General features: G+C 41.1%; 1 protein-coding gene across 9 annotated transcripts in view; it reads right to left on the reverse strand.

Annotated features, from left to right (window-relative positions):
- Window positions 1–4: 4 nt before the first annotated feature.
- The window catches only part of LOC135485645 (muscle-specific protein 300 kDa-like), a 143608-nt gene continuing 117737 nt past the window's right edge, over window positions 5–25875 (reverse strand). For all 9 annotated transcript variants that reach the window (XM_064767928.1, XM_064767929.1, XM_064767930.1 and 6 more), the window contains 10 exons: window positions 22723–22887; window positions 21897–22223; window positions 21275–21427; window positions 20837–21004; window positions 19991–20167; window positions 18042–18203; window positions 17361–17528; window positions 16653–16829; window positions 16215–16523; window positions 5–5643 (listed from right to left, as the gene is read on the reverse strand). In XM_064767928.1, coding sequence (XP_064623998.1) covers window positions 3370–5643; window positions 16215–16523; window positions 16653–16829; window positions 17361–17528; window positions 18042–18203; window positions 19991–20167; window positions 20837–21004; window positions 21275–21427; window positions 21897–22223; window positions 22723–22887 — 4080 coding nt within the window. In that variant the 3' untranslated portion in view covers window positions 5–3369. The remainder of the gene's footprint in view (window positions 5644–16214; window positions 16524–16652; window positions 16830–17360; window positions 17529–18041; window positions 18204–19990; window positions 20168–20836; window positions 21005–21274; window positions 21428–21896; window positions 22224–22722; window positions 22888–25875) is intronic.

Genomic DNA, 25875 nt, shown 5'->3' on the forward strand with positions numbered 1-25875 from the left:
ATAGTGTATCTGTCTAGTGTAATTTTATTCTGATAGAAAAGGCACTCTGACATGAAAATGATTCATAGACTATCTACAGACTAACTTCATTTTTGTACATACATCATAAAGTACCAGGGAAAGTTCAGGGAAAGAGCACAAAATATCATATACAACAATTAACCCCTTGATGATGGTGATCGTAAGAGCTGAAATTATCTGGAAATATAGAAATTTGACGAAAAGTGTCAGCAAATTGTTTCCATTTTTCCCAACCTTCCTTTCAGTCTTCAAAGGGTTAAAGTCTGAATTGTAAAACTCCCTAATAGTGGTTTACTAAACAGATGTATTTTGACCAAGAAAACTGTACATGAATGATATGATTGGACAGTAAAAATAAACAATCTGATAAAATCTCTTTACAATAATGGACGCGGAGCACTGGTCAGAATAAAAATTCGTCATCGCTGTCATTTTGGATGGAATCAATGGACGTCATGGAAATGTAAAAGAAATTTGTAAATTATGGTTCGGATTTGGAATCTGGGATGCCTGCTTGTACAGATCAGCACCGTTAACTAAAAATATAGGGCCAAAGTTCAAGTGTTGAGAACACTTGAGGTGACCATTGCATTGATGAAGTCATATGTGAACGGTACTGTAGTCTGCGGAGATCGTGGATTAGCTCTCTTAACGAAACGAAACTCGGCCAAAAACATAACATATTTGAATCTTGCATCCTTAACGGAATGTCAGGGGATTTCGTCTCCAATCTGTACACATGTAAAGCATTAATTGGCCCGAGATCAGATTGGGAACTCAAGGGGGTCAAGATCAACAAATCACTAAAGTCTTCTTCTTACGATTATCCAGACTAAATTATTCAAATTCTATTCTCTAAACTACACGAAATGTACATGTAGCGCTACAGAATCTTCAACTAAAGCTAACAAAACCACTCGAAATAAATTCTCAAAGCAAAATATGTTACAATCATAAACAAAATTGGACGGAATCAGAAAGGGACATAAAGATAAATCATCTGAAAATATCTAGAAATAAATAATGCTACTAATTATCTTAAGCCTATGTTGTAATCAGCACGGGCTGACCAGTGCCCCTCTTCTTTACATATAATCTGTATGAAGTTTACATATAATTTGTACAAAATACATTATATTCACAGCACTCATGATGATATATATTTGCAATGAAAAAGTATGACTCTTTGCATCTGGAATTGGCATCCCCGTTCCAAATAGTCATCAATCATTGTCAATTTCAATGCAAAAAGTGACGAAATGTACAACATGCAAAAAAACATACCCCTCAGCAGTGTATACACATATCAACTAATTTATAAATAATTAATCTTTTTGGCATCTGGATTATTTGACAATAAATAATATTTTTAACTCTACACGCCTTTGATTTGTCGGTATATGGAATTCGATATTTGAAAATGGAATGTACACGTCTGTCAACAATTAATTTTTCTGTGCATTATCAGAAAATCTGATCTTTAAAACCAGTGAAATATGAGTCATAGGACGGTTTTGATTAATCTACTTTTGTTCCTCTGATGGTTGTCATGGCAACTACAAAACTGAACTGAATCGGAACTATATAAGTAACTTAAGATTTAAATTCTCATATAATCTGGCACCAGTTTAAGCACAGTATTAACAGCCGTAATTTCACTGTACTGCAAAATATACAAATATGCAAAAGTACGGAAAAATTCTTCAATCTCGTCAGACTCTAGAAAACACTTAATTGTAGCATGTAGGTTAAGAGTCCACGACTGCATCTCCGTGAAATGATCCATCTAAATTGGTGTTTCAATGCCAGCATTATACTGGTGAGCATATTATAATTCAAGGTGGTCGACATTATAATAATACTTATCTCATAATTATCAACTCAGAATACAAAACCATCTTTTTTATTCACAATTTTCTACTTGCTATATTTTTAAATCCACAGACAACATGCAACTTTGGAAGACTTGATTAATAATCTTAATTCAACAAGTAACCCATAGAGTGGCATATCCGATAAAACTCATAATAATTAAATGTTTAATTACCAAACAGTCCTCTTTTACATGTTTTCCACTTTTTCACTTTCCTTTCTTTCAAACACAAAAGCCTAACCTTTCGTTTTTTTCAAGTCAAAGAAAGACTAAGGCAATATATACTATACATATACATCCACTGACTTCTGCTTTCCATGGAAGCGTTACAGTCTCACAATCCTAATTAAACACTAATTAAAACCAGTTTCATCAGATGCTTTGTCTTCTTCATCAACAACAATGCTACTAAACTACACCTACATACACAACAACGTCTCATCACATTACGACAACTATCACATTTTGCTTGCTTTGAATTTGGAACCCATATCTTCAAAGTCTGTAACATCCTAAAATACATAAATACAAAAAAGGGACATTTCCAAAGGACGGGAGCAAATGTCCTGCCTAACTGTTTAGTCCAAGGCAATTTTTCCTTCCTAATTCCGAGGCAGGATCAGGGACTATGGTAGGTCCTAAAGTAACCTTTACTCCATCAAACCTTGTAGGATAAATTCCTTCCCTTAAACATGAACTGCACATAGCAATCTTGAAACTGGAAAACCAATTCCAGTAGGAAGTGGATTCGCATCGTCCTTTTGTCCACCTAGGTCCTCAATGCCAGTTTCAAAGACTTCACCTGGCCCACTTAATTCCCTACACGACAAAAGGACATTCTGCCCCATGATTTGATCACACAGAACTTTGTAGCCCTTTATGAATCTGCATGCTCATATCGTGACAGAAGGTACCCTTTACCATTGCACTGGAACTAAATTGGAACCAATGAATCCTCTACTCAAGTTTTTTTTCTCATAGCCATAAGGCGTTACAGAAAACTGCAGCCCTTGGAGAAGTTTGCAAGGCCAGAGCAGGAAAATGAAGATCAAATTAACACTGCAAGTCCAAATGTTTCAAATCTGCGTGCCAGGGGAGACAACCTCAGATCCAAATTTTCAGGCTTGCAGATGCAACTTCTGAACATAACAATCAGATTGAATAACGAAGTCTCTCTCCAACTGACAAATGGAGACACTGATGTCAATCTTAGAATCCCGAGAAAACAGCCCATATCTCAGGGTGGAATTTCAAAGTATGCCCAGTAATCCATCTAGAACAAGAAGAGGAGATCACATCTTTCTGTGTGTACAATCTCAATGAAAATCCTTGGATATTGTCTAAATCACACAAACAAACTTGAAAATCTCACAAGAGTGTGTGAAACAAGACCTAACTACACAAACCATGAATTAATCTTTACCGGCATTGTCAGTTATCACCTAAAGATAAGCTAGCATCATGATTTTGATTTTCTAGTATCCGACCTCCCCATCCAAGGTCGTTTTAAGTTTTTTGGTAGTTTTCCGAAGGTCGTTTGCGGCTCTTGAGACATCGTCGATGGCATTCCCAAGGTCAGACATACTGCCCTTCATTGAACCAGGTCTCTCGGGCGAGAACTGTTTCTTATCGTAATCTCTTACAAAATCCCTTGATGACAGCCGCACATTTGGTACACTCGGAGATTTCTTACTTAGAGACTCTGAGGGTAACGACGGGACGTAAGCGGGCTGCTGAAAGGCGGCCGGCGGTGGGTACGGTTGAACTGGTGTGACATGGTACGCCGGAATAAATGGTGGTTGATATGAAGCCTCCGAACTCACATCAGACGGGATGTCGCGGTACGACGGCCGATCCCTCGGGCCTCGCACTGGCACCATATCCCGCGACGACGATCGGTGTGGTGGCCGCGAATACTTTGGCGCACCTTTCCCAGGAGCTGGAGAAGAATCACGCGATCGTGGTGGAGGGAAACTCGACCTTGACCTAGGCTTGTCAGCAGACGACGACCTCTTCTTACTATCCGGCTTATTAACATATTTCAACCACGGCCTATCCTCCTTTGGTCTTAAACTCTCAACATCGCTATCCCTGTCCGACTTGGCCAGATTTTTATCGGATGAAAACCCCGAGTCATAGGCTCTGGCTTTGTTGTTTTCCTCCAGTTCGTGGCTCATGTTTTTGATGGTATCAAGAAGTGACTTCAAGGCCGTGCCTCTTGGTGTGCCCTTGTTCCGATGAAGGTCATGGGGATGTAGCTTCCCCTTTGAAGTCTGTGTATGGCTGTGAGACGGCGTCTGGGTCAATGCGTTTTCTTGGTTCATGGTCTGCGTCGGCGAATCCATGTAGCTGTAAGGATCTGTCTGCGACTCCATTCCATATGGCGTCTGCGTCCTTGCACCCTTTGGCGTCTGCGTACTCATATGATCCCGCAACCTAGGATCCTTGTTCAAAGCAGGATTGCTATCCCAGTTGCCATACGATTCCGTGTCTGAATTCCTGATGTAATTTCTCGGTGTAGGTCCCCTTGAACTGGGTCTGAGGTAATCATTAAAGTCTTTGATTTTGTTAGGCGTTTGCACCGAAGCATAACTTGGGGTTTGTGTTTTGGCATGGCCTGGCGTCTGCGAGCCAAAATGGCGTGGATCTCTCTCAGACTCAGAATCAGATACGCCGCGTTTCCACGGTTTCTGCCACGGCTTGTTCTTGGTTTGTGTGCCAAGGTTACGCTGTGGTATGCGTTCCTTATCGGAATCCAGATCGCCCCAGCTTGACCATGTCTCATCTGCTTGAGGGTAAGGGTCGAAATTACGCTTGTCTGGACTCGTGAGCGACTTTGGATCAGAAGTTTGTAAATCTTCCACGGAATGCTTTAACTTTTCAACCTGCTGCGCCATATCATCCAACTTCTTGCTCAGAACTGACCGGGCGCTTCCTGGGCGGCTGGTTTGTTTACTCCCAGGGCCAGTCTGGGCGCCACGATTTGCCATATGGCGCCTACCAGGTGTCTGCGTGGACATGTTATCAATCGGAACCGTTTGCGTGAAGTCGTCAAACGTCGGAATGTCCTCTGGGTGCAGATAGCCAGTATGGAAATCATGTGGTGAATATTCACCTCGCTTCATTCCAAAATCTAACGTATCCATGCTATCATCATCGTCATAATCTTTGGTGACCCGTAAATCGGGCGTGCTGAAGCGGAGCGGACTGGATGACATCATCCTATCTGGACTTAAAGAGCTATGCCCGGGTTTCCTCATGCTGCCGTAGACATCGCCAATACCGGTATCCTGGCTGGAATACGCATCAACACGCCTCAGGGATCCGCTCAAACTAGAACCCTTGGGTGGCTTGCCCTTTCCTTTCTGAGCAGTATCCGTTGTGCTGCGGTATGGCCAGAACTGCTGCGACAGCCCAACTTTATCGCCACTGTTCCTTAGGCCACCAGGCAAGCGACCGTACTCGTCGTCAATGGTTCCGAGATCATCAGCGGCATTACCATTCATAAACGGCGTCCCAGTAGCATATGGTGATGGTCCGATCCTAGCCAAGGAAGAGGCAGGTCTTGCGACAGGTGACACGTCCCTGGAGTTGATCTTTGCTCGTTGACTCAATGGGATGTTCGTATCGTCAACGCTGCCTCGGTTCAGTAAGGAAAGCCGTGTCTGCGTGGCACTGTTGCGGGGTGTCTGTGTACCAGTATCAGTCAGCTGGGTGTGTAGGCTCAGTAGACTGGAAGAGCGGCCATCCTGCATGAAGGATCAAGGAGGGATACAATTACTAACGTGTTCAACACTTTCTACAAACTACGAAATGAAATTTTAAACATTTCAGAAATACAAATTGATAGCTAGTATGAAATTTGAAATAACTTATCTCAGATGCATCAATTAGTGACCAATTGTGTTTGATTTCAGCTATGGATCAAATGCTTTTTAGTGGTTGCCCAGCAAGGGTGTCACCATTCACCTTATTGATATGAGGGAGCCGATAAGTTTTTCTGTTCAAAAAGACCCAAAATTTGATCAGACTTTGATTGTTTTCGTTTGTAACCTGTATTTCTGAAACATTACAAGCCATACCTACGAACCTTAAAACGACATTTCTGAACCACGGAGCCAAATTGACAACATGTCTTACCGCACTCAACGACAGTACCAACTGCGACACAACATTGATGCAAGCCACAACCAGCAAATGCAGATATTGTTTTTGCCTCGTCCTGTTGAGAAGTGTCATGGACAGACCACAAGCAAGCATACAGGTCGGGTTTATTACTTTCGACCAGTACAGTAAAAGGTTAAGCTTCTGCATAACACAGCTTTAACCTTGGTCCTAGCAATGTCGACAAGAACTTTCATACTGAGCACATTTGTTTGAACATTTTATCCTTAAATGGAAGAACTATGTAAAATTGGCAACAGTGGTTCAGAAAATACCAAAATTATTCCTTTTTTTAATACCGGTAATCATAGCAGCAAGATTTATGCTTGATTCAAAATGTCTCCAAACCATTTGTTTCACACCAAGATTCAAGCCAATTACTCAGAGCTAATGATCCAATATTAGCAAACCTCTTTAATATTATAATTAGCCTTATTGATACCCTGAAGTTGGTAAGCAGACGTCAATTAAATATCGAGCAATATCAGAGTTTTTTTGTAAGATCATTTTTATTATAAACATTAAATAAGATAAGTTTGTTAATTATAGTGTCACCCCTAATGAAAGGGCCAGCCAGATTTGGCTCATGAGACACTCTTTACTTCTATATGTAACTACTTGTGAATTGCAAGACAGTTCTGTCCATATTGCTTTTCGTACAATAAAGTTTTGTAAGTATGGATCCGGCGTGCCACGTCATTTATGGACAGAGAACAGTAAGAGTAAGTATTAATCTGATCAGTAAAAACTTACCGATCACTACGGATAAGTTGTGACATTGGCCTCAACCCTGCAGCAAGGATCATTGAAATTACGCGTGTAAACCTTGCACCATTAAATAGTGAAATGTAGGTTTGATATGGGCCTACGGCATTGACCAAATCCTCTATAGTAGCATGAAAAATGGAATCATTAGAGGAATGTTTGATCTCAAAACTAACTCGTTCGGCACGAGAGGGAAAAGTGGCCAGAAACAACAGATCTGTGTTTCAGTAGACCCGAGGTGGGCTAAAGTTGTCAGTGCATGTTTAATTGTACATAATGCATACACAGTGCACTGCTGGACTTGGCCAAGATACCATGGAACAACCTTCGAAGACGGTCCCATGTCAACCTGACTAGATTTCATGTATATTCCAACACTGAAGTGCACACTTTCTTTCTATGAGACCAAATCTTTTGACACGAACCTACATTTAATATCATATTTGAACTACACTTCTCCGATATATTGATTTAGTTTCTCTTTTTAATGGATTTTATGAATAACATGTCGAACAAGCTTTAATGTTTGATCAGTCCTGAAGCAATAGTCTAACCTAAGCTGAGTAATTTACTCGCATCAAAGCGATTTTTGGGCGATTTTTTTCACAAATTACACATTGTTGTGGCTTTCTATCATAACAACCGAAGCACTTGGTGGCACTTTCAGTCATTCGAAATTTTGAAAGACAAATTATTTACAAACATCAGTAGGCCTCGAGTCATGGTGTTATCTTTGACATGTTTGAAAGACGGGAAGGGATGTGTCTTTACCTAAATAATTCAACACCTAAGATATAGCAGTTTTCCTAAGGGGGACGGTTTTGGTGTGAAACAAATGGTTCAGTCAAACGCCTGAAATCAAGCATCATACAGATAAATTTGAGACATTACTATCATTATCAATATCATCATATCAATTACACGTTATATTACCACACAAAGTTATACTTTTGAAAATTTGGAGTTACTTTGTTAATTTCACTCCTCAGTTAGGTTAGAGTCAAACTTCTCACCAACAAAACATGAGATTATTTAGATTAGATTAGATTAATTAGTAAGGTAAAGTGGTACACTTATAGCCCAGATACAAATATAGCCCATACAGTGTAGAAACTAACTGTACACGATACACAGAGGCTATAATTGTAATAGAGCTATAATTGTACCACCCTACCTTAGTTCTTTTTACCTCATCTTTCATGAACAAAAAAAGTTCCTTTCCTTTGCAACTCAGGAACAAAAATTGCACATTTAAGGAATACGAAACTTCAAAATAATTTTTTACATTATTCATTAAAATCACTTTCTTGCTGCTTTGATAACCACAAATATTTCATTTACCCAGTACAAACATAGTCTTTAATTCTATTATTTTCTACATAATAAAGTCTATATTTTCTATCTATAACTATAGCAAATCTACATATTTACATCAGAAGAAGAGAGGAGGTGTCGAGAGGAAATGTACAATGGGGTTGATCTTTTTTACATCTAAATTCCAAATCACTCAGAATTTTCAACAGGCTGTCTGTACAAGGTATAATCTTATGAAATCTACAAAATATATATAAATTCACAGCCTTCTAGATGGAAATTGCATTGTGCATTTTGAAATTGGGTAAAAATTAAACTCGGCTGAACTTGAAAACCAAAGTCAGCAGAAACCAATGATAAAGTGCACATTTTAGCATCAACCAATGAGTGTTAAATGTTACCAAGGTTACAGGAGAAGAGGATAGATGGGTTGGTATAAATTATGGAATGAAATCGAATCGAGTTGGGAGATGGAAGAGAGTTCTGGATGACAACACCTGAAGCAATGGTGACACTTTTTATACCATATTTTTTTTCTTTTGATAAGTGTGAGGTGTATGCAATAAGGTGATTGTAATTATAGTCCATGTGTTAAAAATTAAACGTTTCTTGATCCTGACTAATAATTCAGCTCCATCTTGAAAAATCAGAATCATGAAAAATTGGTTCTTTTTTTCAAGGCTAAGTCCTAAATTCCTTTTATGAGCATGCTCCCTTTATATATCTAAGACTTTTTAAACACCTTGAACATTTAACACACAAATTTCGACCTCTTTTTTTCCAGATGACAGACGTGGCAGAAGGGATTTCAGACACTAACAAATAAGAAAGAACTGCATCCCACAGCAAAATGAATACATATGTAAGAAGGCAGGACACATCTTCTGCAACGAAAAAAAACTGGTTTGGCGCCATGCCCTTACAATATGGCTCCAGTCACCTAACAGAAAATATTTGAAACACGACAATACAAAAAGCATGGCATTGAGCAGCCCATCACCAAAACGTTGAACAGAAAATATATTTTCATCATCATACAAGTTATATCCCAATCAATTATTCATGGAGCATGTCATCCATTGACATATTCCGCTTTAAAAGGTTTTAGCTTTAGCGGCATATGCAGCTATTTTCATTGAGCATGTTAAGCGAATTCATGCATCTCCAAGTTTTAAGGCAGGATGGAATTTACAGCTCATGGTAGCTTTCCCTTTGACCAAAGCACCCAAAATCAAACATCCCTCAGTAGGTAATGGGAAATTCTAGAATCCTGTGTCCGAATCCTGTATTTCAGATGCAGTTTCACTCCGCAAATAACAAGAAACTGAATGCAGCAGGGAGGATTCCAGATTGCAAGCCACAACTATTGTGCCACACAATGGATATAATATCAAACGAAAAAATCTATCATTTATCCTGGAAATTGTGTAAATATCCTTTCAGAGATTCCAGAAACTCAATCGGAAAATACTCACACGATTTATTTAGCAATACGGACTGCAAAATACCGGTAAACTACTATCATGACTATTCCCATTGACTGCAGCAGATAACCTCACGTTCTTCCTTTATCGACTGGGAACTTCGACCTGGTCAATTTGTTGATTTAGAGCAAGGTGAACTGGAGCGATAACCTATTGTTTATCTTTCCCATTCAACCAACAGAACGTCTGCCAATATGCAAATTTCAATCATTTTTCTCATCTCATGCAAATGAGGCGGGTGAATCGATCCGGTGTCGATTTTATTGACAGGAGTAAGTGGGTCTGCGACTAATGTCAATAGCTACTAGGACAATTTACTAACCTGCAATTGTTGGTTGAAATTAATACTATTTCATGTATAGATATAGATGTGTGGACTTTTTGTCTTTGGCTTATCATCAAATACTTCTATGCCAAGGTCCCCTTATGATGTCGAGGTCGAAATATATCTTCAGGAGATAAAACTATGAGGGATACAATCAATAGTAAAGTTTGAACAGACGCAGGACTTCATCAAATGTTAAATATTCCTTTGTATGACTACTCTTGGTCTCCACAGAGGCACCCTGGGGTATCAAGTGGCTGTCATCATTTCAGGCCTCGATGACCTTGACCTGTGAAGCACAATGAGACGACAAGACCAGGTTTGAAACCACGACCCTTGGATTGAGATGCGGACATCGTAGTGTGCCACCACGCTCATCAAAGGTGGGAGACAGGACTGAGCCGCTTGTGACTTTTTTCTCATGTCATTTTTTTCATCTTTAGGCCGACGCCACTGCCTCAGTAGTGTTGGGATATTGCAGCAAGGCATTCCATTACATTTGCACACCAACATGATGACAATTATTCCAATGAAGTAATCTACACAACCTTTATCGATATCCAATTTTGCAACAGGTCCATTGTCCGAGACGGCACTTAATTGATTTCCATCCAATCTGTTCCTGTAGCTATGGTAGCTACAGGATCCCGGCGATTTGTTTGAGTAAATATCAATCATGTAGCAGAGTGAAAATGACAGCGGTTTCTGTAACGGTCTGATACAGATTTACGCTAGCATAGCCCCGGACTACGGGTAGAGCAGAATTAGTCACGTTTCAGAAGGTTTTTTCATGTGTTGTGTGTACTAAACAAACCTCCTAGCAGAATCACTCTGAAAGAATGAAAATGACAGCAGTTTCCGCAATGGTCTGATGCAGATTTATGCTAGTACAGCCCCGGACTACGGGTAGAGCAGAATTAGTCACGTTTCAGAAGGTTTTTTCATGTGTTGTGTGTATTAAACAAACCTCCTTGCAGAATCACTCTGAAAGAATGAAAATAACAGCAGTTTCCGTAATGGTCTGATGCAGATTTATGCCAGTATAGCCCAGGACAATGGGTAGAGCAGAATTAGTCACGTTTCAGAAGGTTTTTTCATGTGTTGTGTGTATTAAACAAACCTCCTTGCAGAATCACTCGGAAAGAATGAAAATAACAGCGGTTTCTGTAATGGTCTGATACAGATTTACGCCAGTGTAGCCCCGGACTAGGGGTAGAGCAGAATTAGTCACGTTTCAGAAGGTTTTTTCATGTGTTGTGTTTACTAAACAAACCTCCTTGCAGAATCACTCTGAAAGAATGAAAATGACAGCGGTTTCCTTAATGGTCTGATACAGATTTACGCCAGTGTAGCCCAGGACAATGGGTAGAGCAGAATTAGTCACGTTTCAGAAGGTTTTTTCATGTGTTGTGTGTATAAAACAAACCTCCTTGCAGAATCACTCTGAAAGAATGAGAAGCAGGGCTGGCACAATGCAGGACTGGAGTACTTTCCCTGTGATGTTTTATTGCATTTGAATAACCTGATACCGGTGGAGGCAAAGACAATTGTGCCTGGCGCATGACGTCATAAAATAACCATGTCATGGCGCAATTAACAATGTTTTTTGGGGTTTTTTTTACGTTATTCGTTCTGACTGAATATGCACAATGTCAAATGTGTGTGAAGTTGCTCAACCGCACAGACTGTTGCACACTTACAGAGGAATATCATCTGTTTTCAAAGGCTGAGTTTTTTTTAAAAATTGTCTCGGTGTAACTAGTACTGCAATCAGCGACAAGTGTTTGGTATGGGAAACATAGCCGCAACACCATCAATCAAAAGTAGAACAAGCAAAACCTTTTTGCAATATTGCCACGCTGAAGTGACAAGAAAAATATATCAACTATACCTTGGACGAATTTGGATATCTCGTAAGGTATGCACAATGCCACTTAAGTTCGAAAACATGTTGCTTGGCCTGTCAAGACACCAATACCTCATTTCAGACTAACTGAGAATATTCAATTCAACATTAATGTCGAGTATAAATCACAGGTTTTACGAGCCGTAACAAGTTTGAGATGAAATAGTCTCAAGAAATAGATTATGCAATTTACAATTGTTATCCTCAGACATCCCTAGCCAATAAAACATCTTAATATGACAGTCATCGAACATTATTTCTGGTTTTGATGTCTTTATCAGAGTTGAGCCTCATTGTAGAAAGATTTGCTCAAACTTTCAATGGAAACACAAAAATTGAAATCAAGCACGTGAATTCATATCGAGGATAAGTGACCACAACAAAGTAGATTGCTACCTTATGACTTCTTGACAGACAATTAAGGCATATTGTGTGCCGTAGAAAGCCTTTGACATGCCGACTTGCTCATCTCGACCACGAACTTGTCACGGCAAAACCACATCAACCAGTTAGACTTGGAACTAAAGACTGAAGACAAGAGTGAACAAGCTATGTAACATAATCGGAGACAATTTAGTTTATAAATTGTCAAAGACCAGAAACTGAGCGAGCACCGAGCATTCGAAATGATACTGACAACCTGTCAAGTAGAAGTACATGTAATCCATAAAAGACAACAAACCGAAGAATTCAGTGCCATCAATGCCGATAATCTCTCCTGCCACGCCATCCCACAATATCCAGCGTCGAAAACCAGCCACGGAATATTATCACCACATACAAGTTGTCAACTGAGAACAAGAATTCGACACTCGTACATAGCCTACAGAGAAATAAACTTACACATAAGTAGTTTGAGTAGATCCCGAAACAAAAAGATAGTCCCTGGAATTTTGTGTCCCGCAGATATCCTCACATGGGTTAACGGACACCTCCAGCTACGATGCTCCGGCAGATGATTTTTAATTTATCCTATTTGTCGGTACAATAGCTAACGTCTGCTCGATCAATGGAGAACACATCAGGTGTCCTACTACGAGGTCTTATTTATAGGATACTCAATGGCATGAGATATGCTCCACTCCTAAGTGCCCGGCGGATCATATTCACAGTCAAATCTTGGATCCAACAGGACGATCTTGTGTACTTCTTCAAAACTCGGTGCACAAAAAATCATCCTCCAACACCTTTTTGTTGACACTGTCTTTCTTCCTGAATACCAAAAGTTTATTTCAATATTTTTCAAGACAACACTAGCAGACTATCACTTTACAGTATCCTCAATCCCGGCCTAAAACTTGGCCGTTCTCTTCAATGTGTTTAGTACATCTATTGTATCTCAGACTATTCTAATCCTTTTCTTCTGCTTGCTTATAAAATCCTTACAATCGCCAAGAACAGGCCACTTTCTGTTATGTTTATGACCATGTTTCGTTTTAATCCGAGAATATTTAATTCGTTTATACGCACACCACAAAGTGTTTTACAAATGTTTACATTTTCATGCCCGGTGGCAAAAAATATTCAAATATTCGTCAAAATATTAAAATATACAAAACACAAAGCTTTTAATGTGTAATACGGAGTAGCAGCCCATGAAGTGCCCTAGGCCCCACGCTTGATCGCCATTTACAGTGAGATCACTATCTATCAACAAAGGATGCCTCTCATTTCACGCAATACACACCCATTCATACTCATTCCATTCGACACGTATTAACATTCATTCATTATGTTCATGCACAAATATCAACCCCAATATATACATTTGTTTTGTATCCTCAGGCAGGTGAATCACATCTTTTATTTCCTAGATATCACACAGGACCATTCCACCAATCGCTCGGGAAAACATGACAAGATATGAACAGCATCATCGATATAATGGGCAAGACATCAACTCGGGTGCAACAGGCCTTAACGATTGACTCCATCTGCCTTCACAGGCAGTCACAAGATGGTACTGATCACTCTGGCTCCCGTAAACTCCCGCAATTTTTTGGGAGGGAGTGATGGACAACTTCCATGGCCATCTTTGCTTCAACTTGAATAGCTATTAGAAAATGCCACAATACTCCTGTAAAATGCCATCACGGAACTGAACTGATCCTTCCTGTGAAAATATCTCCAGTCTGCCACTTGCAAGCATGGTGACATTCCCTTGACCCTATCGGTCTCCTTGGCATCTGCAAATCCTTACTACAATATACGTTTTAATGTGAAGTTGTAAATGGATTTGTGAAAGAAAATTGGACAGTTTTTGTTTGCATTTAAGTGTAATAGTGAATGTATGCCGTTGAAGTAGAATCAACTGAGTCCTGCCCGTTAAAAGAAACCAGGGTTTACCCCTTTATTTATTCTTTTATTCTTATAACGGGAAGGCCACAGTAAGCTGAATTCACGAAAATGTATGAATATGCTGATCAGGGCCTACCCACAGTATCTTTAGGTTGCACCCGATGGTCAGGTTGAACAATTTTGTGATTTCAGCTTGGCCTCTGTTGAAGTGAAATGTACATTTATATGTGTATTTTAGAAAATGTGATGTTTGCGAATCCGATCTTTGCACAGTTTATCCATATTTGTACCTAATTACAAACAAAGATACAACAGAAATGACAACTTAGCAAGAAAGGCATAATCTCAAAATTTTGAACAGTCAAATTTTAATTTAAACAGCAGGGCTGAACGAACATGCAAAATAAAATTAAAAGGAGCATGCAAAAATTGTTTCTGATTGGATCCATTGACTAAAGTGTGGCATGCAATCATGATTGATAGTTGGCCTGGCTTTCAATGAGGAAGTGGACTTTTGATGCCAATAGATGGCGCAGTGTCATCAAATTTTGTATAAATCTGTAACCGAAGCTTCAGGGTGTTCAGGAAGGGCGACATTATCAAGTTTGTAAACTGTTGATAAAACAATTAAGCAGCTGAGCGGTGAATTTGTAAGCTGTTGATAAAAGAAGCAGCTGAACGGTGAATTCCAATTAGTTTCAGCTCAAGTTGTTGAAAATTCATTCTCTCTTTTCCAACAATATGCTGAATCAAGAGTGTTATCTCTGTTTGTATTGGCTGCGAAAGAGATTGACTGACTTCTGTCAGACGAAATATAGCATGGAACAGTTATGTACGATTTCATATTCTTTTGGTAGAAGATTTCATTCCAAGTCGGACAGCAAGAAGCGTTCATCAGTCTGATTTTCGTCATTAGATGTAACGTTTTCGGGGTAAGGAAGGGCGTGAACGGAGATAGCAGGGAAAGGTCAACAGAAAACAACGAAGCAAACTAAATATAAAGCAGAGACAGAGTCTGCCTGAGCCCAACTTGAAGCCGCAACTCAAGGCTAAAGAAATATGTTTTATGCAGCACTTCACCTTAGTTGTGAGGCAAAACTGTGACAGAGACAACAAATTAAGCTCAGGCAGACGTGTGTGAATGTTGATATTACAAAACCCATCACCAGTAACTTCTCAGAGTGAAAATTTACCCATCATCACCAATTTCAATTACATTACATTACCGCATGGATGTCAGAGTGTCCCATGACTTGACAACAAATTCAGCCATTTTGGTACTTGGTCATTTATACCATATATCACTCTGAGAAATTAGTGTTAGCATTGGTTGTTACATTTATACATCAACTGGATTCCATGATTGACTGACTTTTCAACAGACCTGAGAAAATAACAGAGTTCAGGTGTCTTGCTCAAAGTCGTAAAAATTACACAACGATTTTCTATTGAAGTGTTCAAAACAAAGCCTAGAAACTAATTTTAGCCAATCGAATTACAGCTGAAAAATATTTCAAGGCCATGCTGCAGCACAACTAAAGAATCAGTCTTCAAGAAATCCAGTCAACTCAGCATTATATATCCATCACCAGTATCTAACTACATTAATGTACAAGAAAGCAATGGCTGCCACTGTTTGCCAACCGGTGTGTCCAGCGAAAACTAGGATACCAACCAAAAATAAGCTGAGGGTGAGGGGAAGTTGGCGACAATGGCAACCAAGATGACAAACTCTATTCCAAGTTGTGTTTGAGATTAAAGTTCCCCCAATGCACACTTACAAACCGTGATGTTCATCAGAACAATCAGTTTCAAAATCACTGATAAGTTCTCTGTTCAGGTCTTTCGAATAAACTAGACAGTGTTTCCATTTCTTTCCAAGTCATTTTCCCACCCTTAACAAGAACCAATAGAGTTTGTCCTCTTCGAGCAGGTGCAGCCCATTGATACATTTAACACTACTTTGCCACTGGTGAGTGAACACCAAATCTTACTGTATCAATGAAATGCACCCACTACGCATCTACAATTAGGACAGGCATCAAAGATTTTAGCGGCTCCTACCTTGAATCTGCCAAGAGCTGAACCAAGCTGCGATGCGTTCTGCCTTGTGATGGCTTCAAGTTCTGCGGCCAGGGCGTCCATATCACCATCAACGGAGTCCTTGCTCTTCTGATAGTCGCGGCTACTCTGAGCGGCTTGTTCCCTGTCCTGTAGCAAGTTGTTGACACGCCCGAGCGTCTCGTCGTAGTCATCTTGTAGCGCTTTGATGACGGGGTCGCGGAGGGATGGATCGTGTTGAGTCAGCGCACGATGTTTGGCTAACATGTCTTCCAGCATTGGCTCCTTCCTCTCTATCGCCTCCTTCAAAGCCTGAAATGAAGATGAACCCTTTAATAGCCATTCCTTGTACCTAAAATTTTATCACCCTTGTGTACATGTTCACTCTTGTAGACATGTTCACCCTTGCGCTGCTCCTGAATTCATAAAGTAAGACCTCACCTTGAGTCTATCCTTCTCAAGGTCAGCAGCGTCGGAGTGTAACTTGGCGGGGCGGTCAGCGATGTCCTTGACCTCGGCCTGCTCATGGCGTAACCAATCACGGAAGTCTGCCTTCATCTTGCCAACGTTCTCCCACTCCTTTACAAGATTCTGGAGTTGCTCCAACCGATCGTTGACCTGAAATGAGATGCAAACCAATGTCACTTTGTGACACAAATGGATGGATGATCTATGGATGAGGTTCAATACCATGCCAACTTCTTCAGAAGACCCAGAGGTGATGATGCCGTTTATGTAGCCAGTTTCGTTAGCAGTTCATTGATGTACTGTCGATGCCATGACATCCTGATGCAAAGATGAAGAGACTGAGGTGGTTTTGTCCATCACAGAAACTCAAGCTTGCACCAACCTCCAGGGTACTGTCGAAGGTACCAGGGTCTGGATGGTTGGATGTCATGTCTTGATATGACCAGAAGACGGGGGACCTGCTCCTTCACGCCAAGAGAGAAACAGCTGTACCTGATATCATCAAGAAAGCAGGGAGACCCAATGGCCTCAGGGCTATGGGACATGATGATGATGACAACCAGAAAGTTTCCTTCCTCTACCACCACCATAGTAATGCTGGCAGTGTAAGCCTACCCCTGACAAGACCAACTCGCCAGACCTGGAACTTTGCCCACTGTCCCTTCTGCGACCGAAACTTACCCTGTCGATATTATCCTGTACAGTCGCGTTGACGCCATCAGCTCTCCTTGCCAGAGGCGAATCATTCTTGTCCAACTGATCCAAGCTCTCCATGCTGCCGACGTTCTCGCACTGATGGGCAGCATTGGCAAGGTCCTGCTTGTAGCCCTGTAACTTCTGAAGCATCTCCTGGAAGTGGACCGATTCAAGGAAGCATTTTAAGGTTTGTCTCAAAGGGAAATAATCTATTCCATCCAAGGAAACGCTCTAAAGTTTGCCTCAAAGGGAAATATTCTACAATCCACCGATACGAGCTGTAATGGCTCTAAAACTTAAAGTCTGCTAGGCTTTTGCCTTATCAAACAGCTCAACAGACCAGAGCGAATCCCAGATACCGGAGTGTTAAGTTCTTAGGAGCATTCACTGTTCGGGATGGGATGCTGACCAATCGAGGTCAATTTCCCCAAGGCTTCCGCTAGACTCTCACAAAATAGGATTTTCAAATAGGAGTCCAAAATAAGTTTTGATGGGTCCCTACAACCATCTACTTTTTGTTCGAGTCAAACATGGTGTCTTCCGAAAGGACACAGATTCAACACAGATGGTCCTTCCGAGAGTCAAACCACGACGTCCAGTTACGAGACAGGGGCTCCGACTATGATGAAACAATACTCTTGAATCTCAAGAAGGGCGTAGATTTACCTTTGTCTCGTGCATCTGTATGTGAGCATGTTCGATGGAGTCGGCCTGCGGTTTGCGCTTGCCGACCCACCAGATGGTCATATCTTGGTCCATGACTCGCTCGACCTTGTCCACGAGCTGCTGGTACTCCATCCATTTCTCAAGGATGTCTTGGAGGCGATCCTAGAAATGAAAATGTATTGTCGATCAAACAATGGAAAAGAGGTCTTCCTTATAGAAATCCAGTGGAGACACATTATTTATTGACAAGCAGTACTTTGATCAATGCCTACCCTATTACTCTTCCAATAAGTCTTGAACGTTTTGAAATCCAGATAATAGTACGTTCGCAATGAGATGTAGAGTGGCGCTACCACGTGTCTCAACCGAGAAGGAACACAATTAAACGCTTCCATGCCGTCTTTCAAAGAGCATCAAAATTGCTGGGAAATGTTTTTTTGTTATCGTAGAGGGATCCCACGATCATTTGAAGAAAATGGCACTTATCATCTCAACATAGCTCTTAGGCAGTACATCTCAACATAGCTCTTAGGCAATGCATTTCAACATAGGTTCAAGAAATACATCTCAACATAGGGCGTAATACATCTCAATATAGCCCTTGGGCAATACATCTCAACACAGATCCAAGGCATTAATCTTCAACCCAGACTGTATCCCTTGTCATCGCGGTCAAAACAAAACACACAAAATTATATTGTTCTGACATCAGTGTCCATAACTAGCCGCATCAAAACTCTCAAGTGACATGCATTATCCTAATCATAACAGTAGTCACCGAGCCAACACTAAGAATGCACTCATCGCGAATCCATGAATAAACTAGAAACAGTGTCCTAAAATGAATGCAACAGTATCCAAAGACAGATTAATAACAGCACATGTCATTGAGCAAAACCAACTGAAAGCAATATTGCAAATCCCAGCATCGAACTATTGACGATTGCCGGATCGAACACAGGTAAATGCAGTCCACAACATTGCCGCAAAAATCAATAAGCCAAAACAACAAATGAACAAAAAGTGCCTATATCCGCCGAAAATCGCCACTCCGCTGGACACAGGAAGTTCAAGTTGGTACACTCTTTACTTTTCTTGGCACGCGTCGAGGTCACTCTCACGGATCATTAGCCGGGGAGAATGGCGTCTCCATATGTGGTCGGATGTTCTATGGATGTATTGGCGATACCCATTCCTACTTTCTAAGTCAATAGGAAACCCGACAGGCAATATTGCAATCGGGGTACTTTATCGATATATTGACATTGACTCGATGGTTCGTTTATTTCTAAGCTTTTGTAAACAAATGTGACGAGTGGCAAGACTGACATGGTTCACGAGTTTATACTTTTGTTGTAAAACAGGTAAAACACTAATGGGTAGCCTATCACCAGATATACCACTTCAGTAGTCACCCAAGCAAAGCGTTCAAGATACATGCCTCATTGACCAATTATCGACGAATGGAACAAAATGACTGGCTAATGGACCATTAAACTGACTACCCCACTCCTTAACTCTTTCAAGGATGAATTCCGCTTAATATCTTTCATTCAGCACTTCAAATTTGAGTAGCAAACATTCAATCAGTGACAAAGAACAAAGAAACCAGGAGGTGTTATAACATAGTAAAACGCCAATGGATGATTCAAAGGTCGGCCGGCATGTTTCATCACCACAGAATATTTGGCCGAAGTTGCTAATTCTGACGCAAGTTCTCATCTGCCTGATGCCAGTGTCTATGAATTAGCCCCAACCTGGCACCCACCTCTGTGTTGGACGCAACGATTTTCCTAACATCCTTCCACTCCCCGGAGTTATCTATTAGACTATACCCCAGCCAGATGATAGAACAACTCCATCATGATAGGTACATAAGTACAATGTGGAGTGATACGCACTACAGCCTTGGACAAAATCCTAACAAAAAGGTACAAAATTCGACTCACTCTGATCTGCTCGGATGTTGCCTGCAGCGCCTGGTAGCTGTCATCGAGGTTGTCCAGTTCCGTCTTGACCTCGGTCTCTAATTGCGGATGGTTATCGTTGTGTACGATCAAGTCATCACCTTTCCTGTTCTGCTTATCAATGGTGCTCTTGTAGGCCTTCACTTCCCTCATCAATGCCTTAAAGACAAAACAGTTCATCAGAAAAATCATCTACCTAGTCATTATTGGCTGTTGTTGCCTGCACACCCGGTTGGATGCCTGTATGGCTGTTGCGCACCATCTTTGGTCCAGTTATATTTTAGAGTTTCTGTCTCCTTGACAGGCAATTTCCCAGCTGAAGAGCCCAGACTACCTAGTTTGATTTCAGAGTTTCCGTCTCATAGACTGACTGCCATTGCCCAGCTGAAGAGCCCAGACTTCCTAGTTTGATATCAGTTTCCGTCTCCTAGACTGACTGCCATTTCCCAGCTGACGAGCCCAGACTACCAAGTTTGATTTCAGAGTTTCCGTCTCCTAGACTGACTGCCATTTCCCAGCTGACGAGCCCAGACTACCTAGTTTGATTTCAGAGTTTTCTCTCCTAGATTGGTTGCCTACCAGGGCTAAGGAGGCCAGTTTCCCTCATATCTACCCAGTAATTATTCCAGTATTTTCCCATGCAAGGCCCGTCAACACAGGATAGGGAACCGACAACTCATGTGTGACTCAACAGCAAGAGGTGCCAGATCACAGGGATTATACCGGTTATAAACAAGATACACCAGAGTCTTTTTTAAGCTAACCCCCCTCCCCACGGCCCCTCTATGTCCTAAATCAAAGGCACGAAATCAAAATATCTATACTTACGGAATGTTTCTCGATCTGCTTCTTGCACAACTCCATGGAGCTGACGTTGAGTGCATTGTGAGACATGATCCGGAATGACATCTGTAGGATCCACTTCTCGCAGTCCTGCAGGCCCTCTTGGTAATCGCGGTGCTCGTCGTACTCTCCCTGAAGTTTCTTCACAATCTCCTGTAGTGACAAAATCAAGATGAATACACCAGGTTAACATGCAGCAATCGGGAAAGATGATACACACACCGACTGCATACAGATAACGCTTGAGCGAAAGAACTGCATACCCCTTTACGACCAGAAATGGTTTTACTGACAAAAGCTATTGCTCTGTTGCTCTCATTTGCACTGAGAGCTTAGCCAAGTAGTATCGATTCTCCTCCAATGCCAACCAGCAAGACCTGGTGGCCAGAGTACAAACTAAGAACGTTCTGACTTATGACTTACATTAGATCTCTTCTTTAGCTTATCGTAATTGTCCTTCATCTCGAAGACCGACTGATTGAGCTCCTTGTCAGGGTGGCTGGCCTGGATCTGCTTGGCTACGTCCACCAGGTCGTCGATTTGCTTATTGTGGTAGTTGATGTCAGTTTGTGCAGCCTGGAAAAAATAAGACGTGAAAATTTAGTTACAATTCATTCTGATTAGAAATAGAGCAGTATCATTGTCTTAATCCGAATGGGACATTCTCTCCTACACAGCAACCTCCACTGCATTGGAATAGTGGATTCCCCAGGGTGCCCCTGTGGACACCAGGAACCGAATCCCATCCACATCCTGCTAGACTGCAACCTCAATGCTGCCAAGAGGACCAGTTTGGTTAGATCAAGTCAACAACACAGCAACACTCTGGGTAACCAAGAGGGAACTTCTCAAGTCGAATGCTCAGTAGGAGAAGAAGATTTCACAGGAAGTTTACTCTGAGAGAAACACCTTGAGGGGAGAACATCCTTTCTGAAGATGAAGGTCAAAATGGATTCTTCTCTCGTCCTTGTTGTGAGAGAATAGAGTACTCTAAATAAACCAATGGAGGCCAGTCAGTCGCCCTATTTTCTTGACTAAGACTTACCTTGTACTTATCCAGCTGCTGCTTTTTCTCCATCAGGTCCACCTTGTGCTCGGGCTCGGGAAGCAGAAGATTCTCAATGTCCAGCATCCACTTCAAGATGAGGTCGTAACTCTCCTCATACTCGTTATACTTGATTAACGACTTCTCGAGATTCGTGCTGCAGATGTTGATGTTGCCCTGCAGGTTGTCCCAAGCTTCTTTGAGCTTGTCGATTTGCTCTTGTATTTTCTTGCGTCCCTCTGGTGTGGCATTGCGCAGGACCTTTTGGCTGAATTCGCACACTTGATTCAGCTTGCCGTGACCGTTGTCGAGATTGGCATTGATCTCCTGAAAAGTAAAGAAAGATTTTCAAATCCTCCACCCAAAAGCACTTCCATGTTACTTAAAGAATGGGCTCCAAACAGTTTTCCTTAAGTTTCCTTCCCCCAAAGCACTTCCAAATTATTAGAAGAGTGGGCTAACATTTTCCTTGCTTTTCAACTTCTTCAACTTTGTGTGAATCAAAACAGATTCATTTTGGCATTACCAATGTATGGCCCAGAAATTCATATAATGAAGCAGCCCACACACAAGCAATTCTTGTTGCCACGACCTGCAATCATGTGACAAAACTTGCCCATTTGCGGTGTTTATCACCAGAGCCTGTGATGAGAATCATTGATCACAGAATCCAGCAGTCAAAGTCAAACCCAGCGTTTCCTGGCTTTACCTGCACACGAGAGGTCTTGTCACACACAGCAGGGTTCAATCGCATGTCACAGCAATTAAAATCTCTGGTCTGTGCAGCGCTTTAGCTGCCAGGCATCTACATCAACCAAGAACTCACCCTGACAGAGTCTATCCTGCCTTCGATCTCCTGCCAATCGCCGGACGTATCGTGGCACTTCAGGAGCTGATCGGCGGTGCCCTCTAGCCACTGGGCGCAGTCGGCGTATGCGATCTCGTACGCTCGCTGGTCCTTGACCGCCTGTTCCATTTGACTGGTCAGGTCCTGAAATCATGAAAGACAAGGATGAAGATTTCCAGTTTAAAATCTTTTACAAGTTATACTGACGCAGCTGAAATCGATGATTTTAAAATTCCTGATTCTGTGTGATAGTGCACTTAGAATGAAAAGGCAGGTACTGATAGATTATCATAATAATTATAACAGTTGTTTTTTGTACAATCTCATCTGCTTTTCATGCCATATGCGACCTGTCACAGTAAAACCAGGCGCATGTTGCTCTGAGCTTGGCAGGTTGAGACAGACTGGTTGTTCATTTCCCTGATGTCTCCCTCTTGTGAAATCAGAGTACATCAATTTCTTCCAATTATCTCCTGGTGTCATTTTGCCTCATCTTTAGTGCAACATGGGCCACGTCTTGCTGTGACGGGTCACATATGCTAAATACTTCACGATTTGACATTCGACCAAGTGCAAATGAGGTGCAAAAAACTCCTACACAAGACGTCTTCCTTTCAACAATCCGTGCCAACTCTGCCATGCAGTTCTTCCCAAAGCTTCATCTAATCCAAAGGCACAATACCTGTTGTGCACTAATTAAACTCTGAGTGATCTAAGTCAAACACCAGACTGCCCCAGCTATAATTTCTCAATGTACAAGATTCAATTTTTCAATGTCTTACTACTATCTCTCAGGCAGGCTTTATGAGATCAATAGCAATATTTACAGTAATCTAATATTTTGATATCTTGGAAGCAATGCTGTTATAAAAGCATGCATGATAAACGATTTCAATGGGATTCGTTTCAGACATAAAGGCTGTCTCAAAACAGACGCAAGAACCAAAAAACTCCTGATATATGATACAGTGACGTCATTCTAATAGGCGACACTGATTTTCATTAGGGTACACCTCAATGACTTCAAAACTCAGACAAAATTTACTGTCTTCTCTCGGTCACACAAAGCAATACCCCAATGACTGTCAGCATGAGCCTGGTACCCTATTAACCTAACAACATGGTCAAAGGACAGAAAATCAAAAATTAGGGGTCGGGTGGGGCTTTTTGTTATAGGCCAAAAAACTGCCATGGATCAAACAACATCGGATTTGGACTTGTTAACTAAAACAGGGTAGGGTTCAACCAAACAATAATGGTCTCCGTCAAAACAAGGAAAGACACAAACAAAATATATCAGTTACTTTTCAAGTTCCCACTGGGAGCCGCATAGCCTGTAGTTACCACTGCTGGCTACCACGCAATAGGGCCAAGGTTCGATCCTGGTGAACACCCAGGATTGTATGAACCGGCATGGCTTTCCAGAAACCAGAATTCCTGACTCTTCACAACAAGTTTCAGACTAAACATGAGATGATTAATGGGGGTCTGTCAGATGATCGAGATTAAAAGTAGTGGTCCCTTGTACATGCTGTAACGGAGTGCCTATGCCAGGGCAAGTAAAAGATCCCACCCAGGTGGACAGTAGCCTATAGAGGACCCCATAGCTCCGAAAAACGTCCAATTGGGTTAAAGGATGGATCCTTGATAACACTAGTTTCGTACTAAAGTTCAATGCCTACCCCCCTTTCTGTGACACATTTTAACCGTATCATTTGAAAACAATTAGGCATCTGCTGTGAAGTTTTGTTCATTTTCCCAAGCAAAAATGGTTCATACTATTACAGCTATCTAAAAATCAGTACATGCATGCAAGAAAAAATATGACTTGAAAAAAAACATTTTGAAAACATGCGGCTGAAAAATAACATCAATGGATGGTGTAGCAGGCTGTGAAACAAGCTATTATTATTGTGAACAGAAACTTCAGCACATTAGTTATACCACACCAAAAGTCACTGAGCCAGCTTTTCTTTTACATCTTCCAACAGTTTTGGCATTCCAACAGGTGGCACTGATATTCATTAGGGTATGCATCAAAATGACGTCAAAACTGCGACAAAATTGACGTCACGTCTCTGCCAAAACACAGCAATACCCTTTCTATTCGGATTTTTTGCAAGTGAATTTAAAATTGACGTCACGTCTCTGCCAAAACACAGCAATACCCTTTCTATTCGGATTTTTTGCAAGTGAATTTAAAATTGACGTCACGTCTCTGCCAAAACACAGCAATACCCTTTCTATTCGGATTTTTTGCAAGTGAATTTAAAGTTCGAAGTTAAAATAGTTAAATTGATTGATCTCTGTGTGTTTTATGAAGAACTTTGCCTTATTTTGTGTTTTACATACACTATTCAGGGTCAAAGTGAAGACAATTCAAACTGGTGATAAAAATTATTCAAAGACGCTCACTTAGGTCAATTATTTAGAAAAACGTACTAGGATCAACAAACTGAACTATTTTTTAACGAACATCAGGGCTGATTATAAAAATCATTCAAAGACGCTCACTTAGGTCAATTATTTAGAAAGACGTACTAGGATCAACCAACTCAACTATTTTTTAACGAACGTCAGGGCTGATTAGGTTTGAGAAAAACTGCAAATAGACCCTGGGGGGGCCATTTTGACCAGGGGCCGATTTGACTGGTATTGCTCTGGTGACTTTTGGCTGGAGTCGGGTGAGGTAAGCTGGCCGTCAGGCGATCCATAACTGGGCCACAACGCAAACAACTTACTGCTTCTGCATCCTGTGAAAACAAAAACATTATGTGATTTATTTGCGGTGTGAACGAACGTCAGATGGTGATCCTTATATGTACAGGACATATAAATCTACACTATCTACGGCCAGAGTTACATAAGATTCATGATGTCACTTGCCAAGTTTTTCTCGCACGTTCTCCTCGTCACGAGCTAACTGATAAAGGTTTGATGATACAGGCTTGAAAAACCATGCGGGGGTGAAAAGTGACATAGTGAATCATATGTAGCCAGCATTTTCGAGTGAATTGTTAATTCTTCGTGTCATGCTTGCAGAGACGGTGACACATTACATGTGAAAATGTCAAGTCCCAAAATTACATTTAATGAGAATGAAATGGTCCAGGGACCATGTGCTCTACCCGG

This window comes from Lineus longissimus, chromosome 3 (assembly GCF_910592395.1).
Source record: "Lineus longissimus chromosome 3, tnLinLong1.2, whole genome shotgun sequence".
Classification (NCBI taxonomy): Eukaryota; Metazoa; Nemertea; class Pilidiophora; order Heteronemertea; family Lineidae; genus Lineus; species Lineus longissimus.